An 18,560-nucleotide genomic window follows, 5' to 3' on the forward strand; every position below is an offset into this window, starting at 1 on the left:
AGCTTGGGGGTTATATTTCAAATACAAATAGGTATATAAGAATCTGTCTGTTGATAACCAATGTCTGTACCTTTTAGCCTCTCTTATGTCTTGACATGAAAATGTAAATCTAGTTGGTAGAAATGCATTCAATGTTTCATCTCTTAGTTTTTCTACATCCTATCTACACTGTCTCCAATGCAGCTACTAGATCAATATTCTCAGAATATTTATTTCAACGTACATTCTGTGAATAGTGAAATATCTTAAATGACATTATTTTTAATAATTTTAGTAATAATAAAAATTATTCAAAAGTGAATAGACTTTCATTAAATCTTTACAGTCACCATACCTAGGAGAATACCTCTTTGAATCCATATTATTACCTATTTATATCTGTCACATCTGGTTTAGGCCCAATGCAAACAACTTGTCATCCTGATATCTAATCTTGGCATATTTAAGACATGTCGTCAATCCCAATATTTAGTGTACAATGTCATTTTATTTATTCACTTCATCAATTTAGGAACTCCAAGAACATTTAACCCTCTTAAGAGGCCTAGACGTCCAATATTTTAATGACATATTTTTTACCCGTAATGTAACTTTGTTTTTAAGAGATTTTTAAGTGTCTACATGAAAACCCTAGACTCACAATTTGTTAAAAAGAATAAATAAAAAACCACTGTTGGCCAAGATTCACTTCATTTTAGTCTTGGAACTTTTTTATGTACAAATCACCGTCAGAAAGAACTCTGCTATAGTGGCTTGCATCCATTTCACAACTCGATTGAGCACACTGGGCTTTTCCACCAATAACTGTGAATAAGATTATTAGACGGCTACAACAGTCTTCCAGAAACCTTCTATTATACATACCCACAATTTTCCCCAGAAACATCTCATAGAATTCTCCTGCCTTCTTCTCCTTCCCCCAACCACAGCCCATGGTGCACAAAAACTTTCAACAAATGCAGAGTATGTCTTAGACGTGGTTCCTGCTGAACTGAGTCACCTGCACTATAAATGGTGCTGAACAGAATTATGTGTAAAGAAAAGAAGCATTTATCACTTGTAAGGAACTCTGGAGTCCAATTAGTTTGAGGGTGTGAACAAACAGCCATATATGCCTCTTTATAAAATCTGCTTCCACATGCAATTAGATGTTTGAAAGGAACTGATTACAATGGTGCTGCTTTTTTTTTTCCAGCTAGAGTATTTTAAAGCTAAAAGAGCAGTTGGTAGAAGAACAAAAAGTATAATTCTTTTAGATAGTAAAAATAAGGCTACTATTATCTGGAATTATGACAATAGTGGAAGCCGGTCGTCCTGTTGGTGTTACTGGGAGGCAGGGTGACAGCCGTGGTACTTACAGAGAGCTGAGACACTTCACCACGACACACTGTGGGACCGACTTTTACCTACATTATGTCTGCTTATTGTGGGCACTTTTTCTGTAAAGACTGAAGGGTGCTCAGTGTAGGACTGCATGTAAAGACTCCCTATTCAGAAAGCCTGTTCTCGGGCTTCCCTGGTGGTGCAGTGGTTGAGAGTCTGCCTGCCAATGCAGGGGACACGGGTTTGAGCCCTGGTCTGGGAAGATCCCACATGCCGCAGAGCAGCTGGGCCCGTGAGCCACAACTACTGAGCCTGCGCGTCTGGAGCCTGTGCTCCGCAACAAGAGAGGCCACGGTGGCGAGAGGCCCGCGCGCCGCGATGAAGAGTGGCCCCCGCTTGCCGCAACTAGAGAAAGCCCTCACACAGAAACGAGGACCCAACACAGCCATAAATAAATAAGTAAATTAAATTAAATTAAAAAAAAAAAAAAGAAAGCCTGTTCTCTAAATAAGAGAAAATGATGAAGAAATTAGACAGGTCTTCAGTGCCCAGAGGAAATGACCTTGTCAACGACCAGAACATATTTCTCACCATAGAATTCGTTATAATGTAAGCATTCTTTACAGGAAACTGCCCTGTTTGCTATAAAAGCAGGAAGCCCCTTTTCTTGTCACTTTAGCAAAGCTATAATGTAACTAACTTTTAAACCAGGGACCTCCATGCTCTACTCATCTCCAGCCCAAGCACACATTTCAAATCTTTTAATCACACAATACCTTGCCTAACTTGTCAGTTCTTTCCGTACATCAAAGAAGTAGAAATGAAGAATAAGTAATTAACAGATGACCAGATCTCTTCCCTAGCTTTCCCTTCAGTAATCTCCCGAACAGAATGTGTGACCAAACTGTATGGACAAGATAACATCCAGAGGAAGATCACAAGGGAGTTGATAAGCCTGCACACATTGGGGACGGCAATGACTCTGACCCCCATCTCAATGATGAACTGAGATTACTACTCTGTTTCCCTTTAAAACCTTTCATGGCTGAGCAGAATCTTCGCAGGTGGTTTTTGAGGGATGCTGAGTCCACCATCTCCCCAGATTGCCGGCATTCTGATTAAAGCCACCTTTCTTTTCTATACTTGTGAGTATGTAATTGATTTTGGTTAATTCGGTAACAATAACAACAACAACACAGGTATTACTTCTGCAATAATAATAATAATAATATTACGGACCACTGTTGTTACCACAATTACTAATGGCTAAAAGGTACTGTTTAAACACTTTTACAGATTTGATGAAACCCTCACACTAACTTTGAGATAAGTACAATTATTTTCTCTATTTTAAAGGCAAAGAAACAGAAGCTAAAGATACTAGGTAACTTGCCCAAGAGCATGCGTAGTTAATCAAAGGGAAGAGTAGGATTCAAACCAGGTCTGCCTGAGGACTCAAAAAAAAAAAAAAAAAAGAGCCTTAAAGCATAAAATCTAAGGTGCCAAACAATTTAAGTGCGTGTTTTCTCACAAACTTCATCCCACATACCTAGAGAGAGCTTGGTTTTTCACATGGCAAGGGGCACAACATAGCTACGTGGGGGAAGGTTTCACTTTATGTGATTTTCCTAAAATTGTAGCACACCGGACGATCAAATCCATCCACGAGCTTCACGCATTGCCTTCTCAAGTCTCTTAATTTGCACTGATTATTACACTGTGAAGCCCTACAGGCCATGCATGTCCCAGAGAAATTTGGCAGTTTCAACCCTGCCTATGGATACAAAGCAGTTTGAAAAAGTGTTCTAGCTTTTGACCTCGGGCAGTCTTTGACCACATGGAGCATTTCCTATGATTTTGTTTGCTCTGCCATTATAATTTTAGAATTGTGTTCGAGCTGTATTGCCAGGAAGCAGTTGAAATGTTACCATCAAAACCAAAATGAAGGAGCCTTTCTTCTGCTTTTGGGAAGATGGAGTATATATGTTTTTCCCAATTCCTCCTGCCAAGTACAACTAAAACCCCTCCATTATATATAAAACAAACAGAAGATGACTCTGGAAGGTGGAAAGAAAAGACTGGCTAGAGACCCTGGACCCAAGGAAGGACATAGTGCTGAGTTCTCTGGGTTTTCTTTTATATATATATCCCACCCCTGGAGCCAAAGAAGCTGGCCGTCTTGAAACACCAACTACTGCAACGAAAATCCCCCCCAACCAAAAGTCTATTCTCTTGGGCCAAAGGATCAGGAAATGGGCAGTTTAAGAAGAAAAAACTTTTAGCAGTCATTGCTCTACTGCAGCTGAATTCCGCAAAACACTTTGGCCTTTCTCACACCTGCAAAAGCCAAATGGGGAGCCAAGACTTCCATCCTCACAAGGCTGTGATGAGGCACCCAACATCTCTCTCCAGAGTGGAGAGCAAGATAGGGAGCAGGTACTTTCATGACAACTGGTCTGTGTCAGTGAAGACAATGTGAGGAACCTGGACTTCTACCTCCATCTGGCCATAATGAATTGGCACCCAACCCCTTACCCTGCCAAGTCGCGTGACATAAAGCCACCTGAAACAGGTTTAAATAAGATCCAGAGTCTTATAATACAAAAATGTCCAGATTTCAATTGAAAATCACTCATCATACCCAAAACCAAGATATAAAATTGAATGAAAAAAGACAAGAGATGGGCTTCCCTGGTGATGCAGTGGTTGAGAATCTGCCTGCCAATGCAGGGGACACGGGTTCGAGCCCTGGTCTGGGGAGATCCCACATGCCGCGGAGCAACTAGGCCCGTGAGCCACATTTACTGAGCCTGTGCGTCTGGAGCCTGTGCCCCGCAACAAGAGAGGCCGCAATAGTGAGAGGCCCGCGCACCACGATGAAGAGTGGCCCCCGCTTGCTGCAACTAGAGAAAGCCCTCGCACAGAAACGAAGACCCAACACAGCCATAAATAAATAAATAAATTAATTAATTAATTAAAATAGCTTTACAAAAAAAAGCAAAATCATTAAAAAAAAAAAAAAAGACAAGAGATGTCAACACTGAGATGATAGAGATGTTAAAATTATCCGACATAACTAATACAAAAATCAACTCAAAATGGTTCATGGACTTAAATGTAATATAGAAAACTATAACACTTTTTAGGAAAAATGAACTAGGAGAGAGCCTTCACGATACAGGGCTAGACAAAAAGAGTTCTTCAACTTGACATCAAAAGCATGATCTGTAAAAGGAAAAATTTGATAAATTGGGCTTCATTGAAATGGAAAACTTTTGCTCTACAAAAGACCCTGTTAAAAGGATGAAAAAAACAAGCTACAGAGTGGGAGAAAATATTTGTAAACCACATATTCAATGAAGGACAAGTATCTAGAATATACACAGAACTCTCAAAACTCAAGAGGAAAAAGCAATCCAATTAGAAAATGGGAAAATGACATAAAAAGACATCCCACTGAAGGGGATATATAGATGGCAAATAAGTATGTGAAAGATGTTCAGCATCATCAGCCATTAGGGAAATGCAAATCAAAACCATGATAAGATCTCACTACCTACCTATCAGAACGCCCCCATCCCCTCTCCACTCTTCAAAGTGAAAACACCAAATGCTGACTATGGTGTTGAGAAATTGGATCATTCATCATATACTGTGTATATGAGAATGGAAAGTGATACAGCCACTAGGGAAAACAGGCCATCTATTACAAAACTAAATATGCAACAACCATACAATTCAGCAGTCATACTCTTGGGAGTATTTATCCTGGAGAAATGAAGATTTATGCTTAGATAAAAACTTGCACACAAATGTTTATAGTAGCTTTGTTAGTAACAGCCAAATTCTGGAAACAACCAAGATGGTCTTCAATGGGGATAGTTAAACACACTGTGGTACATCCATACCATGAAAACTACTGGCTAAGAAAAAGGAACAAATTATATATATATACACACACACACAATGACCTGGATGAATCTCTAGAGGATTATGCTGAGTTAAAAAAAAAAAAAAACCAATCACAAAAGGTTACATACTGTATGATTCTATTTGTACAACATTTTTTTAAATTAATTTTTTTAATTGAAGCAGAGTTGATTTACATTGTTGTGCCAATCTCTGCTGTACAGTGAAGTGACTCAAATACAACATTCTTAAAATGACAAAATTATAGAAATGGAGAATAGATTTTGTGGTTGCCAGGCTTAAGAAGGAGGTGAAGATGGGAGGGAAGTGAGTTTGGCTGTAAAAGGGCAAGATGGGGGATTCTTGGGGTGATGGAAATATTCTGCATCTTGATTGCATTAACGTCAATAGCCTAGTTGTGATACTGTTCTGTAGTTTGATAAGAGGTTACCATTGGGGAGACTGGAGAAAAGGCACATGGAATATCTGTTATTTTTCGCAACTGCATGTGACTCTACAATTATTGCAAAATAAAAAGTTCAGAAAAACATGAAAAGATAGAACAAAAAAATTCAAAACAAAACCCCCCAAACTTTCAAACCCATAACGAACTCCAGCGGTTTTCAGGAAAAAAAAATGACGTTTTGAGCATTTACTATGAACCAAATAATTGCTAAATACACAAAGTCAACCCTATGAGGTAGGTAGCATTTTACACATGAAATTCCATCAGACCATGAGAAATTAACTGCTTGTTCTTTTCTTTTAATGAGGCAGTACAGCTATTACACATATTAGGAAGTTTTTCATACTCTCTTTAACCTTAGTTTGTTAAAAGAAAGAGTTTAACTTTACTTCCCAAACCCAGGGCTTGGCAGGAGGAATCAGGTAAATCTTAGCTCTGAAAGCAGAGAAAATAAAATTCAATGCAAGATGGCCATCCTTAAACATTCAACTTTGGCAGGAGAGCCAGGGTGGACTTTTTATTTTTTTAAGTAAAAACAAAAATTATTTTCATCAGGGGCTAGGCAAACATTCTTAAGACAGGGGTTCTGCACAATTCTGCTTAATGCACAATTTGTAAAAATAATGGTAAAAGGCTGACATTTTTGTAAATAATCTATGTGTGAAAACTATAGCATCTACTGCCATTTTTGCAAATGGTATTTGGAAGAATGTTCTTAATCAGACCTAAAAAAAAAAAAATGTTTGTTCAATTGAACGTGAGTTTTAAATAGAAATCAATTTATGTACCAATCCATCCATCTACGTATATCTCTCTCTCGCTCTCCACACACACGTATAAATATATACACAAACTATCACATAAATTATGTCTTAATATTTCTTATAAATCATGTTATATTAGATTCATAATAGTGGAGCTTGAAGACATCTTAGAAGCTACCAAGTCAAACTTTCTCAATTCATAGCTGAGGAAACTGAGCCCCCCTCACCCCACCCCAAATTAAGATTCTTACTAGTCATAGTGAGAAAATCAGAATCAGAATTCAGGACCCCCAGCTGCTATTTCTCTATTTCACTATTCTCACTTCCCCAAGCAATTCGATGGATGAAAAAAAAGAATGAAAAGTTATCAAGAAGACTGGGGATTTAGAACCAGGTTAACTTAAATTGGGCAAAGTGAAAATAAACTGGGCCAATCTGGCCTTTCTGTAATTAAAAATATCTTAATCCAAGATCTTTTAACAAACATGCATCTTACTCTCATCCCCTGGTAAAATCAAGGTAAACCCATATACATTTGAAATGAACATAGATCAACCTCCCAAGGCCAGATTCCCCAGATTCTTACAGCAACCCACCCTCAAAGCAACTGAGGCTTTGACAAGCACAACTATGCTGTTTGGTGTGCCATTTGCTTTATGGCCTTACCGTGACATCCTGGAACTGGAGACGCATGGTGGAGCCGGACGGCTGCGGTCGACTGGTGATCTCCAATATGGTCCTCAGCAGAATGTCCAGCAGGCTGGCCACTATCACGTCTATTTCCTCCAGCACAGACTTTTCCTTAAGAAAAAAAATAATGTGTTCAGGAAATGGTGGCTTAAGGTATACATTAATCTCTCTTTACTGGAAAAGGGGAAAAAGCACATTTCCAAATATAGAATCAAAGAGTCAGAGAACTTGAGAGCTTGACAGACCTGGACCTCACCTAACTCACCTAAGTGAATGACCTTCGTTTATAGAGAACAAAGAGCATGGAGATGTTAACAGCTTATCCAAGAGCACGCAACTCCACTGTGCAGTAGGTACCTGAGATACAAGTAAAATGATGGGGTGATGTTCTGGAAAGGACCCCAGACTAATTCAGAACACCAGCTATGTCACTAACATGGTGTGTGCCCCTGTGCAAGTCAGTTTGCCTTTCTGGGCCTGATTGTTCACTAAACGTCCCTCTTGGTTTTAAGAGTCTATAATTTTTTGATTTCAGTTTGTGCTTACATTTACTCTTCTCATCACTGGAATTGCACAGGTCATTTTCCAAAACTCTATTTTAAGTGCAAATGACTATTTCTATAAAAATGATTTTTTAAAATCCCTACATGTAAAGGTTAGCAAACAGCATTCAGTCTGGGTGAATACTGTTAGTTACAGACTGGACATAATGTCATTGGTCATGGTGGGACTGCTTCCCCAAAGCAAAATTAGTACTATCTAAGCCCCCGGGACTTGAGAGAGAAACGCAAATTGCTCTGCACTGACTCTATGTAGCGGATTTGAGTTATTATACCTGCACCAGACGAAGCACTATGATTACAAATACTTTGTGTACCAAGGAGATTGCCTTTGCAAAGAAAACTCTTAGAAAGTGTGAGTTTAAAAGAGCTTTTTGGCTAGGATTTTATGATAAACTTTCTTATACTTGTAAGAAAAACTACTAAGGATTTTCCCCCAGAGCAGAGTTTCTGCTCTGAATTCCTTATCAGATAAGTAAAAAAATTGACTGCAACTTTAACACTGAAATGGGAGAAAAAAAAAAAAAAATCACCTCTACTATCACCTGATGTTTTCAGTTTTCTGCAGTGAAATTTTGAACTTACTTTTAACTCTCAGCAATTAGAGTCAGCAAAAACATTCTAACTAGGCCCAGCATAGCTATGCTTTATTCAGTTGGGTGTGTAAAAAGCAATGGTCCTTCCCATGCAGGTGTCTCATACTACACTTTTATTTATTTTTTTCAATTAATTTTTTTTTTCTTTTTTCAAATTTTTAAATTTATTTATTTTATTTATGGCTGTGTTGGGTCTTCGTTTCTGTGCGAGGGCTTTCTCTAGTTGTGGCAAGCGGGGGCCACTCTTCATGGCGTTGTGCGGTTCTCTCACTACGGCGGCCTCTCTTGTTGCGAAGCACAGGCTCCAGACGCACAGGCTCCAGACGCGCAGGCTCACTAATTGTGGCTCACGGGCCCAGTTGCTCCGCGGCATGTGGGATCTTCCCAGACCAGGGCTCGAACCCGTGTCCCCTGCATTGGCAGGCAGATTCTCAACCACTGCGCCACCAGGGAAGCCCTCAATTAATTTTTATTGGAGTATAGTTGCTTTACAATGTTGTATTAGTTTCTACTGTATAGCAAAATGAATCAGTTATACATATACATATATCCCCTCTTTTTTAGATTTCCTTCCCATTTAGTTCACCACAGTGTATTAAGTAGAGTTCCCTATGCTATCGTACTACACTTTTAGACACAGAGCTTCTGGCCTTTTTCTTTCAAGGGCCAACTCTGTTCCCACAGCACTGGGGCCCTATCTCCACCACTTCCACTGGAAGCCCATGCCAGCTGACTGCTGAGCTCTTCAGAAGGTGATCGTAAGTCAGAGGAACAAAAATGGGGAAACTGTAGCATAGCAGTAAAAGGGAGACAGAGAAACGAATATTAGCACTCACTGCCAAACCCTGCTTTGCAAAGGTTGTTACAGATGAGGCTGCTTAGTGAACAGATGCAGATTGACAGAACTGAATAGGGCATACTTCATATGTTGACTTCACGTCAGACCCCTGAGCCATGAACATGCATACTCCAAGTTGCCCCCATTTATAAGCAAGCATGGGGTTTTTCTCTATTGACATTGCATTGTCTAATGCAATCGTATTGCCTCCAGAGTCAGGAACATGACAGGAATTTCCTAAAGCCATAACAATTGAGTGACTACTGTCATAACAATTGAGTGATTACTGTCGGGTGAGTAACGGTTGTGGTGCAAGATACCCCCAGCCTCCTGAGGTTCTCCCTTGCTTTCTCTATCTCCACGGGGCTGGGCCCAAGGCCCACAGCCAAGCTTGGGCCATCATCATGCAATCTTTCACATAATGGGCCCAAACAGGCTGTCTTTGCAAGCAATAATTTATTCTCACCACAGAGCATTCATCAAGATTAAAGACACATGTGGGAGGCTTTGAGATTTCTAATTTTTCTCATTGGGTATTCAGTTCTTTCTTGAAATACAAGTTTAGGAAACCCAGGTTATTTGGGGTTACAGCGATCCCACAAGGTTAAAAAAAAATTCCTTTAGAAGAAAAGTAAAAAGTCCAACGCAGCTGGAAATAAAAGTGAGAGTCTCAAAGGATGACTCTTTGGTGTGGCTTATCTGAAGACTTTTAAAATTTTATTTCCAGAAGCCATTTGATGGGAACTACACCTTATAACCTGTATTTACTTACTGAGCTATTTTTCTTGATGAGACAAAATACGTTGCTAAGGATCCGAGCGCACATGATCAGGTCCTTCTGTTCTTGCAAGTGCATGTGGAGGTGATGTAACACGACAGGTAAGAGAATGTACCGGGAATCTGGAGGGAGAAGAAGCATTAGTTTCGCATGGAAGAGTCCCGTGCAAACCTCGTGCAAATCCTTATCTACTCTTTAATCTAATTTTAATTGCTAAATTATTAATACATGTAGTTATAAAGGTACTAGTTCTACAAGGTTGATATTGAAAAACAGTAGTCTCTTCCCCAACCCATGATTCCTGCACTTGCGAGACCTTTGACTCTTTTATTGAAATAGGTGTTTTTTTGTTTTTTTGGTTTTTTTACTTCCCAATACCTAAATGGCATGCTTCTCTTGCTATTTCCAGATTTTTCATCGAGATGGATCATCTACTGACTTCCTACTATGGTAGATGAGAATTTAGTTTTTTCACCCCCTTTTCTTCTCCCCAGCCTCTCAAAAGAGTTGTATATAATTTCTGGCTAAATTAACACTTTGCGTTTGCTGTTACCCTGATTTCCAACCCTTTGTCCAAGATCAGATTTTTGTTGTTGTATTTTTGTTTTTCTCTCTCTGAAAGCTTTCAGGAAATTATTCTTGGTAATTCAAAATTTCATGACTATATGACTTGCCTTGACTCTTTAAATCTATAAACCCATGTCCTTCAGTGCTGGGAACTTGCCTTGAATTATTTCTAGGATTATTTCCTTCCCACTATTTCTTCTGTCCTCTGTCTGGAACTCTGACTACATTCACGTCATGAATCTCTTCAGCTGCCTTCTACTTTTCTTGAATAGTTTTTCATCTTTTGTCTAAAATTATGGGCAATTTCCTTACTTTACCTTCCAACCCCTCTATTCAATTTTCTTATTTACACTATCATATATTTAATCTCCAAGAGTCCTTCTCATTTCCAAGTCCAGTGTTGTGGCCGTACAACCTGTGCAGTCACACAGATCCCTGTGCCCACAAAGGCCCCACGCTTGTGTGGACGAAAAATTGCTTCTCGCCATCTGCCTCTACAAGGATGAAGTCACTAGCTACTGCAGTCACTGATCTTCAACACACCCTGAAAGGAGTTCAGGGTGGAGATCAGGAATGAAGCATTCTGTGGTCTGGGAAAAACTGGCAGAACAGGCCTTCAGAGAGTTAGATATTTTTCAGAAGATTTTAGGAGCTCAATTTCCTACATCTTCTCGTATCTAGAAAAGCACTAAAATCATTAACAGAGACATCTGCTTCATGACGAGAAGCCACCTTCTGCCAAAATGTGTGCTTGACTACACATATCCCCCTTCGCCCACCAAAATCACATATATACTGACCTCCCCTGCTACCTTCAGAGCAGTTCCTCAGAGCTATCTGGGAGGCTATCTCCTGGGCTATGGTCCTCATTTTTGCCCCAAATAAAACTTAACTCACAGCTCTGGGGTTGTGCGTTTTTGTTTTGTTTTGTTTTGTTTTTTTTCAGTCGACACTTGGTGTAATGCTCTGCTGCAGCCATCATGAAATTCTTAATAATTTTCAAACAAGAGGTGTTGCATTTTCATTATGCAGCCATTCGTCTTTATTTCTCTGAATGATCTCTTTATAGCTTCCCATTCTTGTTTCATGGATACACTATCTTCTCTCTCTGGGGAAATCAGAGACAACTTTTTGATTTTTTTTCTCCCTTAATTATCTTTGTCTTTCAAGTTCTTTCTGTTTGTTTGTTTCTTCCTTTTGGCCTCTGCCTTTCACATTAGAGGTTTTTCTCCAGTATTTGGTGATCTTTTATTGTCCATTCATCTTTTCAAGTGAGGTACTGAAATGCTAACTGGGAAAAAAAAAATACCTGTGTGCCTAGGTAAGCTTGTGGGCTGATGAGGCTTCACCACAGGGAGGAGAGACATGCAGATGTTTCATCAGGGGACCTCCACATTTCAGAATCTGAGATGTCTGCTCTTGGGCTGGTCAGTTTCTCCAGAGAGAAATCTGCTAATCTCCTCTCTGGGGAGCATGAACCCATCATTTTCTGGGTAATGTGGAATCAATACAGTAAGTGGCTGGTGGGGAAGTGGCTGGTAGGGGTCCCTCTGTTTAATCTGCTTACTGAGGCCCTGTTTACAGTGTGGAGCCTCATCCCCCAAATTTAGCATTGTCTGATTCTTCTGAATCCAGGCATGTCTCATTCGCTTACTCTAGAGAGTAAACTTTCCATTTTTTGCTAAAATAGAGGAGGGATTGAGGTAGGGTGGAGTGGGATACTAAATATTCCTTCTAAAGATTTTAAAAATTTCTAGCACCCTTAATCTTCAGAGATACCTCATATTTTCAATTCCTGATCCTTTCTGATACCATCCTGAGTTTTCTGCAATTCTGTGGTATTAAACTAGTTTGTTTCTTGGTTCTGCCCCAACCCCATAAACCTGTCTGTGTTTCAGCCTTCTCTTGTCTGCTGTCAGACTTTGTAAAAACTGTTGATATCTCTTATGTGTTGTTATCTCCTCTCCCACTCTCCTAAACTTGTGAGATTCCATATTTTTTAAAAATTCCTTTACTGACCATAGATACAAAACCACAATTCAAAAGTTTAGCAAATCAATGCCAGCAATATATAAATAAGTATTACTTCAGGACCAGATGAGGTTTATCTTAAAAGCAAGGTTTGTTTAACATCTAAAGCTCATATTCATATACTTTTATCAGGGAAGAAAGATAAATAGAGTTGATTTCCTCTTATGCATGGTAGTTCATTCCTAAAAAGTCACTGGGAACAGTGAAATGGCGAAAAGGGAATCATTTCTCCTAGGGGAAATATATAGGTACTTGTGCATACCTCACAGAGATTACAATCTGAAATCCTAAAATCAACTCATCAAGGTAGATTCTATTTTCTTTATTTTACAAAAGAGAAAACGAGGTTCACAAGTGTGAAGCGACCTGCCTGAGGGAGCCCCACTAACAGGGATAAGAGTTGGTAATTAAACTGGCCCCGGAGCTGGAGCTTCCTGCCCTCTGCCGCCTCTGCCCTCTGCTCATCCCCACGTGAGTGGAAATGGAAGCAGAGCATCGCCTTGCTCGACCTCAGCTGGGAATGTGCGCATCCCGGAACTCAAGTGCTCACCACTCTGCGCGTGCCCATGAATGAACATAAAAGTGCCACAGTACTGATTCGGGGGCTACAAATAAGTTTCAGTGAGTCAGTCTGCGAATAATGGACACATGTGTCAATCCTCCCTTAAATGGAAGTCTTATCTCGATCTCTAACTTGGCATTAGTATTTGAAATAGTAAGGCGATAGTAATCTAAAAACTGACTTATGCAGTATATATTTCAATCTTTTGAAAAAGTAACAGTGAATACGCTTATTGTCCTGAAGGTTTATTTTTCAACATGATGTCATGAGCACAAAATTAGTGCCTACCGGGGGCCCATAATGGGCATATTATTTACGGGATGTGTACTTACAAATGCCCCAGCCCCTGTCCTGCTCTGTTTGATTTTCTAAAAGATGTCATTTGTGTAACAATTCAAATGGATTAATTTTGGTTTATAAAAAACCATGTGTCTTATAAAGCGTTTGCATAAATTATAATTCCACTTCACTCATTCAAGGAAAAGTGGATAATCTAAATAACTCTATACCTATTAAAGAAACTGAACTTGCTGTTAAGAGCCTGCAAGGAGAATTCTAGACTCAGGTGGCTTCTATGAACTCTATGAAGCACTTATTGGAAGAAAGCATATCAAGTCTACACAAATCCTCCCAGAAAATAGAATAAACAGGGAATACAACTAACTCATTTTATGAGGCCAGCACTATCTATGCCGAAATTAGCCAAAGACATTACAAGACAAAACTACAGATTTGACATTTCTCATCAACATAGATGCAAAAATCCTTATAAAATTTTAACATCACACACACACATACACACACAATGATTAAATAGGATTTATCCTGGGAATGCAAATTGATTTAACACTTGAAAGTCAATCAATCAATGTAATTCACCATATTAGCAGTAGATGTAGGAAAAATGTGCAAAATTCAGCATCCATTAATGATAAAAGCTGTCAGGAAGATAAGAATAGAAGGTAATTTTCTCAAATTGATAAAGGGCATTAATGAAATGCCTACCATTAGCTAACATAATAATAGTAGAAGATTGAATGAATGCTTTCTCCTTAAGATCAAAAATAAGGCAAGGATAGCCAATTTCATCTACTCAGTTTAACAATGCACTGGATTCCTAGCCAATAAAATAAGGTATATCCATAGGTGAAAAAGTATATGACCCTGTATCTTAATGAAAATCATAAGAAATGCAAACAAAGTATTCACAGTTCGGAAAGTGCCTTCATCAGCGTTTGCCTGACTTCTCTTACTGTCTTCTTCATTTCTTTTAGGATTGAGGTTAGAAGTCTCATATTTCTTTTAACACCTGCCACCAGTCTACCAACACAAGGAGGTATGGCCTTAGGTTCACCATCAAAACAAACCACATAAGGCACAGGCACACTTCACTTTAAAAAAATGAACACGGAGTATTAAAACCCAAACTTGTAAAATAATTCATTGCAGGCTTCCTTTCAACAGGAAGCGTGACCGGGGAACTTAAATACTTATTTACAAATCAATTACTTGAGAAAAAGAACCAAGAGAAGGAAACTGAAAGCTTAAATGACAGGAGTCACTGTCTAGTGATGTTTAATTAGAAAGGAAGATAAAGCTTATCTGATATGTTCTTGCAGCCAGTGGGATGTGATTTCTAAAAATTCAATTTGCAGCCAACTGTTAAGAAAATCTCTACTGCCAAAAAAGTAAGTAAGGTAGACAAATAATTCATGTGTGGTGTGTAGATTTGCTGCTTCTCCATTACTAGGGCAATATCAGCCAATGCACAGGATAGAATGGGTGGGTAAATGCCAAACAAGCTGACTGGCTAAAATGCTAATTCTTACCTTTAAAAGAAAATACCTGGATTCGTCAAGAAGGCTCAAAGGAAAAAGAAGGGACTTCCCTGGTGGCGCAGTGGTTGAGAATCCGCCTGCCAATGCAGGGGACACGGGTTCGAGCCCTGGTCTGGGAAGATCCCACATGCCACAGAGCGACTAAGCCCATGCGCCACAACTACTGAGCCTGTGCTCTAGAGCCCGCGAGCCACAACTACTGAGCCCGCGTTCCTAGAGCCTGTGCTCCACAACAAGAGAAGCCACCACAGTGAGAAGCCAGCACACCACATTGAAGAGTAGCCCCGGCTCGCTGCAACTAGAGAAAGTCCGGGCGCAGCAACGAAGAACCAACGCAGCCAAAAAAAAAAAAATAATTAATTAATTAATTAATTAAAAAAAGAAAAAAGAAAACCCATAGTTGAACAAACACTGACTTCCTAAACATTTAACAACAGTATCCGTTATACAGGTTCTATCCTTGGAAGAGTCAAAACACTCATATTATGTATCTCATATAAAGCTCACCGTATTGCGTCTCACTTTTTGTTTTGCCTGTACACACTTGAGTGGATAAAGCCAGCTCCTGATAGCAATTTCCAGTGCGTGTGGGGCTAGGAAGGAGGAGAAGCAGCTAAAAAATGCTGATGAATTTCCTCCTTGCGGTTAATTTCGAGGAAAGTCATCATCTTTGCCTCCTCTATCGACAAAGCTTTAGACAACAATCCCTGTAGTCATCTGTCCCCACGGGAGTGAGGTCTGTGAGTCCTGTGGTGGCATGCAGGGTTGCTCGCCACTCTCCACAAACTGTCCCAGCGTGGGCTGGACATCAGCAAGGACACCTAAGCAGCTGCTCTGTGGCAGCCTCAGGACGGGGAGATGGTAAACCAGGTGGGCAAGAGGTCAAGCTGTGGCACAGCTTTGCATGTAGCAGAGCTGCTGGCTTCAGGGAAGCACCAGCCGCACAGGAAACGCTGCGATCAGAGCTGGGTTAGGTCTTTGCGATCAAAGCCACCAGGAATTGAACTGCCAGTGTTACAGATAGCAACAAAACCTGCAAACAAGCCCTTCAGACATTAGAGGACAGACGACATTCAGAATGGAAAGGATCACAGATGACTTAGGGGCTACATGCCATGCAGACAAACTCAGGATCACAGAGGAAAACAAATTACAGGGCTAAGGATGATCTCTCTGTGTGATTCTTACCCAGTGGATTCAATCCCCCTCCCACCCCCTCCCCCCGGCACCTAAAGCAAAATCCTAAGGAATGCAAAGTTTCCATCAGTGGGAAAGTGCCTTTATCTGTGTTCGCCTGTCTTCTCTTAGTGATTTCTTGATTTCTTTTGGGAGTGAGGTTAGAAGTCTCGTATTTCTTTTAATGCCTGCCACAGGGCTACCAGCACAAGGAGGTCTGGCCTTAGGTGTACTTTTTACTTTTGTCAACTGTGCTCTGCTCCTGGTCTGGGACTCCAGCACTGAACACTGTTCTGTTGTCATATTCATGCTCAACCTTAGCTCAAAAGTTGCTTTTGTAATAAGACTTTCCTTCTTTAACGCACATCATTTATTCAATAGCTATCGCTGCTCCATCCTGATCCCTAGCCATGACCCAGTACACAGTATTCACGAAACGTTTATCAAGCAACTATTATGTACCAGGCACTGTTACGGAAGCTAAGATAGAACTGTCATCAAGATAAATATAGCCCCTGCTCTCTGAGGCTTTCCTTCTGGGATGAGGGTAGGAGACAGACATTAAACAACTAAATCACCAATTCTTTAGTTATTACAGATGTGTTAGGTTATCCAAGAAGTAAAAAGCCAAAGAATGAGAGTAATAATGGGGTGGGCAAGGCAGATAGGAGATTTCTTGAGAAATGAAGAGTTCAACTGAGTCCTGAAGGGTGCATGGGGGTCAACTAGGTTCAGAAAGGAAGAGAAGAAAGTGGGTTCCAACCAGAGTGAAGAAATATGGAGATGGGACCAGGCGGGTGGGCCGGGCCAGATCACAAGGCCTGGAGTGAGCCCTCAAAACAGAATAAAACAACTGGGATGTGAATAAAGGAACTGGGTGGGAGTGACATCATCTGGTATGAGTTTCTGAAAGGGAACTCTGGCTACACAGATGGACAGGCGAAAGGAGATATGGGGAAAAAGTATAGAAACCACTGAGGCAGGTCAGAGCAGGTGACAGTTTGCATGGAGAAGTGGGAGTGGGAGCGGGGAGAAATGGCTGGGCATGGGAGACACTGTGGAGGCCCAAGAGCGGTGGTGGTGGTAGGTGGAGACGACGGGCAAAGGGAGAAGAGGGCTTCAGGAACGACTCTGAGGTCTCTAGGTGGATAGTGTTGCCACACAGACTGTATTGTAATTTGCTACATTACTTGCAACCTAATACCTGGAATGGGGTCTGCTCACAATAAACATTTGTTGAATGAATGAATGAGCTACACCATGAGTTCTCCTGGATCTGACAGGCAACTGAAATGGACCTGACATTTCTGTGTTCATGTTTTAACCCAGCTTAAATGGCAAGTAAGGAGGTTGCACATCACATTATCACACCCCAGTATGCAGCGACTCCACGTGCTGGCACTCGCCCTGGGCGCCCAGGAGAAAGCAGCTATTCCTAACACCATACTTCAACGCAAACCACGGCAGCTGCTTGTGGCATTGGAAACAAGACACACACCCCGGCTCCACTCCCCACCCCGCCCCCGGAAATCTGTGCCTATGCGATTGAGTGACAGATAAGAAATGAAAAGATAGGGGTTTACCCTTTCCCCAGAAACGTGCTTGCTCATTCAATCAGTATTGAAGAGATCAGAAACAAGGTCAGAGAACAAAGTTGAAATTGGATGGTGAGTAGCCCAAAATATGTACATTTACCTTCATTTTCAAACGCCACAGATAAAACTTAGGGTCGGCTACGATTTTGGTGATGCATATTTTTCATCTTAAGTTCTGTGTTCAGAGTGACGCATTACCTAAAACTCCTAATTTTATCTTTTTCTCTTCTAGGGAAAGATGTGGAAATTCTTTTCCAAAGTAGCCCCTTTCTAAGTACTTCTTTAAGAACCTGCACTTTAACATGGTTTTAACTAATATATACACCTTAAAAATTTTATGTGTGCAAATCTTTAATAAAAGCCAAGAATAGAGACTGAACAACTATGAAAACTATGAAACTCTCTGCAAGTGCTTTCAGAGCTCCCTGACGGTGGAGGCCACCCAGAAAGGCCTTCGCTCCTAAGTTTTTCCACTTTGAGCAAGGGGACCTGGGGGAAAACACAGATAAGGGCAGCGAGGAGGGAGTGGAAGAAGGAATTGAGACTAGAGGGGGCAAAACACTAAGGATATTTTAACAAAGGCTTTCTTGAGGTCTCAGGGGATTTTTCAAAAAAAAAAACACAAAACTATTTTTTTATTGGCTAACCAACACGAAATCTACATTAAAAAAACTAAGGTCTTTACACTTCTTCCAGTGGTCCTACATTATCATTCTACTTCTAGGGAAAAAGAGCAGCCCTTATTCATGCAACTCTGCTCGTCTTTATAAGGCCCATCTACTATAGCGCAAGCTCTGGCTAATAGAAAAGCTTTAAGCAAATGGCATTTTCAAAAGTGAAAGAAATTTAATCACTTGCAGTGAGAGA

The 18,560-nt window shown here is 40.4% G+C and overlaps 1 protein-coding gene across 4 annotated transcripts in view; it reads right to left on the reverse strand.

The window, feature by feature from the left end:
* Window positions 1–18,560, reverse strand: part of DOCK4 (dedicator of cytokinesis 4) — a 486,764-nt gene that overhangs the window by 107,337 nt on the left and 360,867 nt on the right. For all 4 annotated transcript variants that reach the window (XR_014246916.1, XM_082399962.1, XM_082399963.1 and 1 more), the window contains 2 exons: window positions 9,919–10,046; window positions 7,129–7,263 (listed from right to left, as the gene is read on the reverse strand). Coding sequence is in view for 3 of the 4 variants with exons in the window: in XM_082399962.1 (XP_082256088.1) it covers window positions 7,129–7,263; window positions 9,919–10,046 (263 nt within the window). In the remaining variant the exon portion in view is untranslated. The remainder of the gene's footprint in view (window positions 1–7,128; window positions 7,264–9,918; window positions 10,047–18,560) is intronic.

Source organism: Balaenoptera borealis (genome assembly GCF_965194805.1).
Source record: "Balaenoptera borealis genome assembly, chromosome: 7".
Lineage (NCBI taxonomy): Eukaryota > Metazoa > Chordata > Mammalia > Artiodactyla > Balaenopteridae > Balaenoptera > Balaenoptera borealis.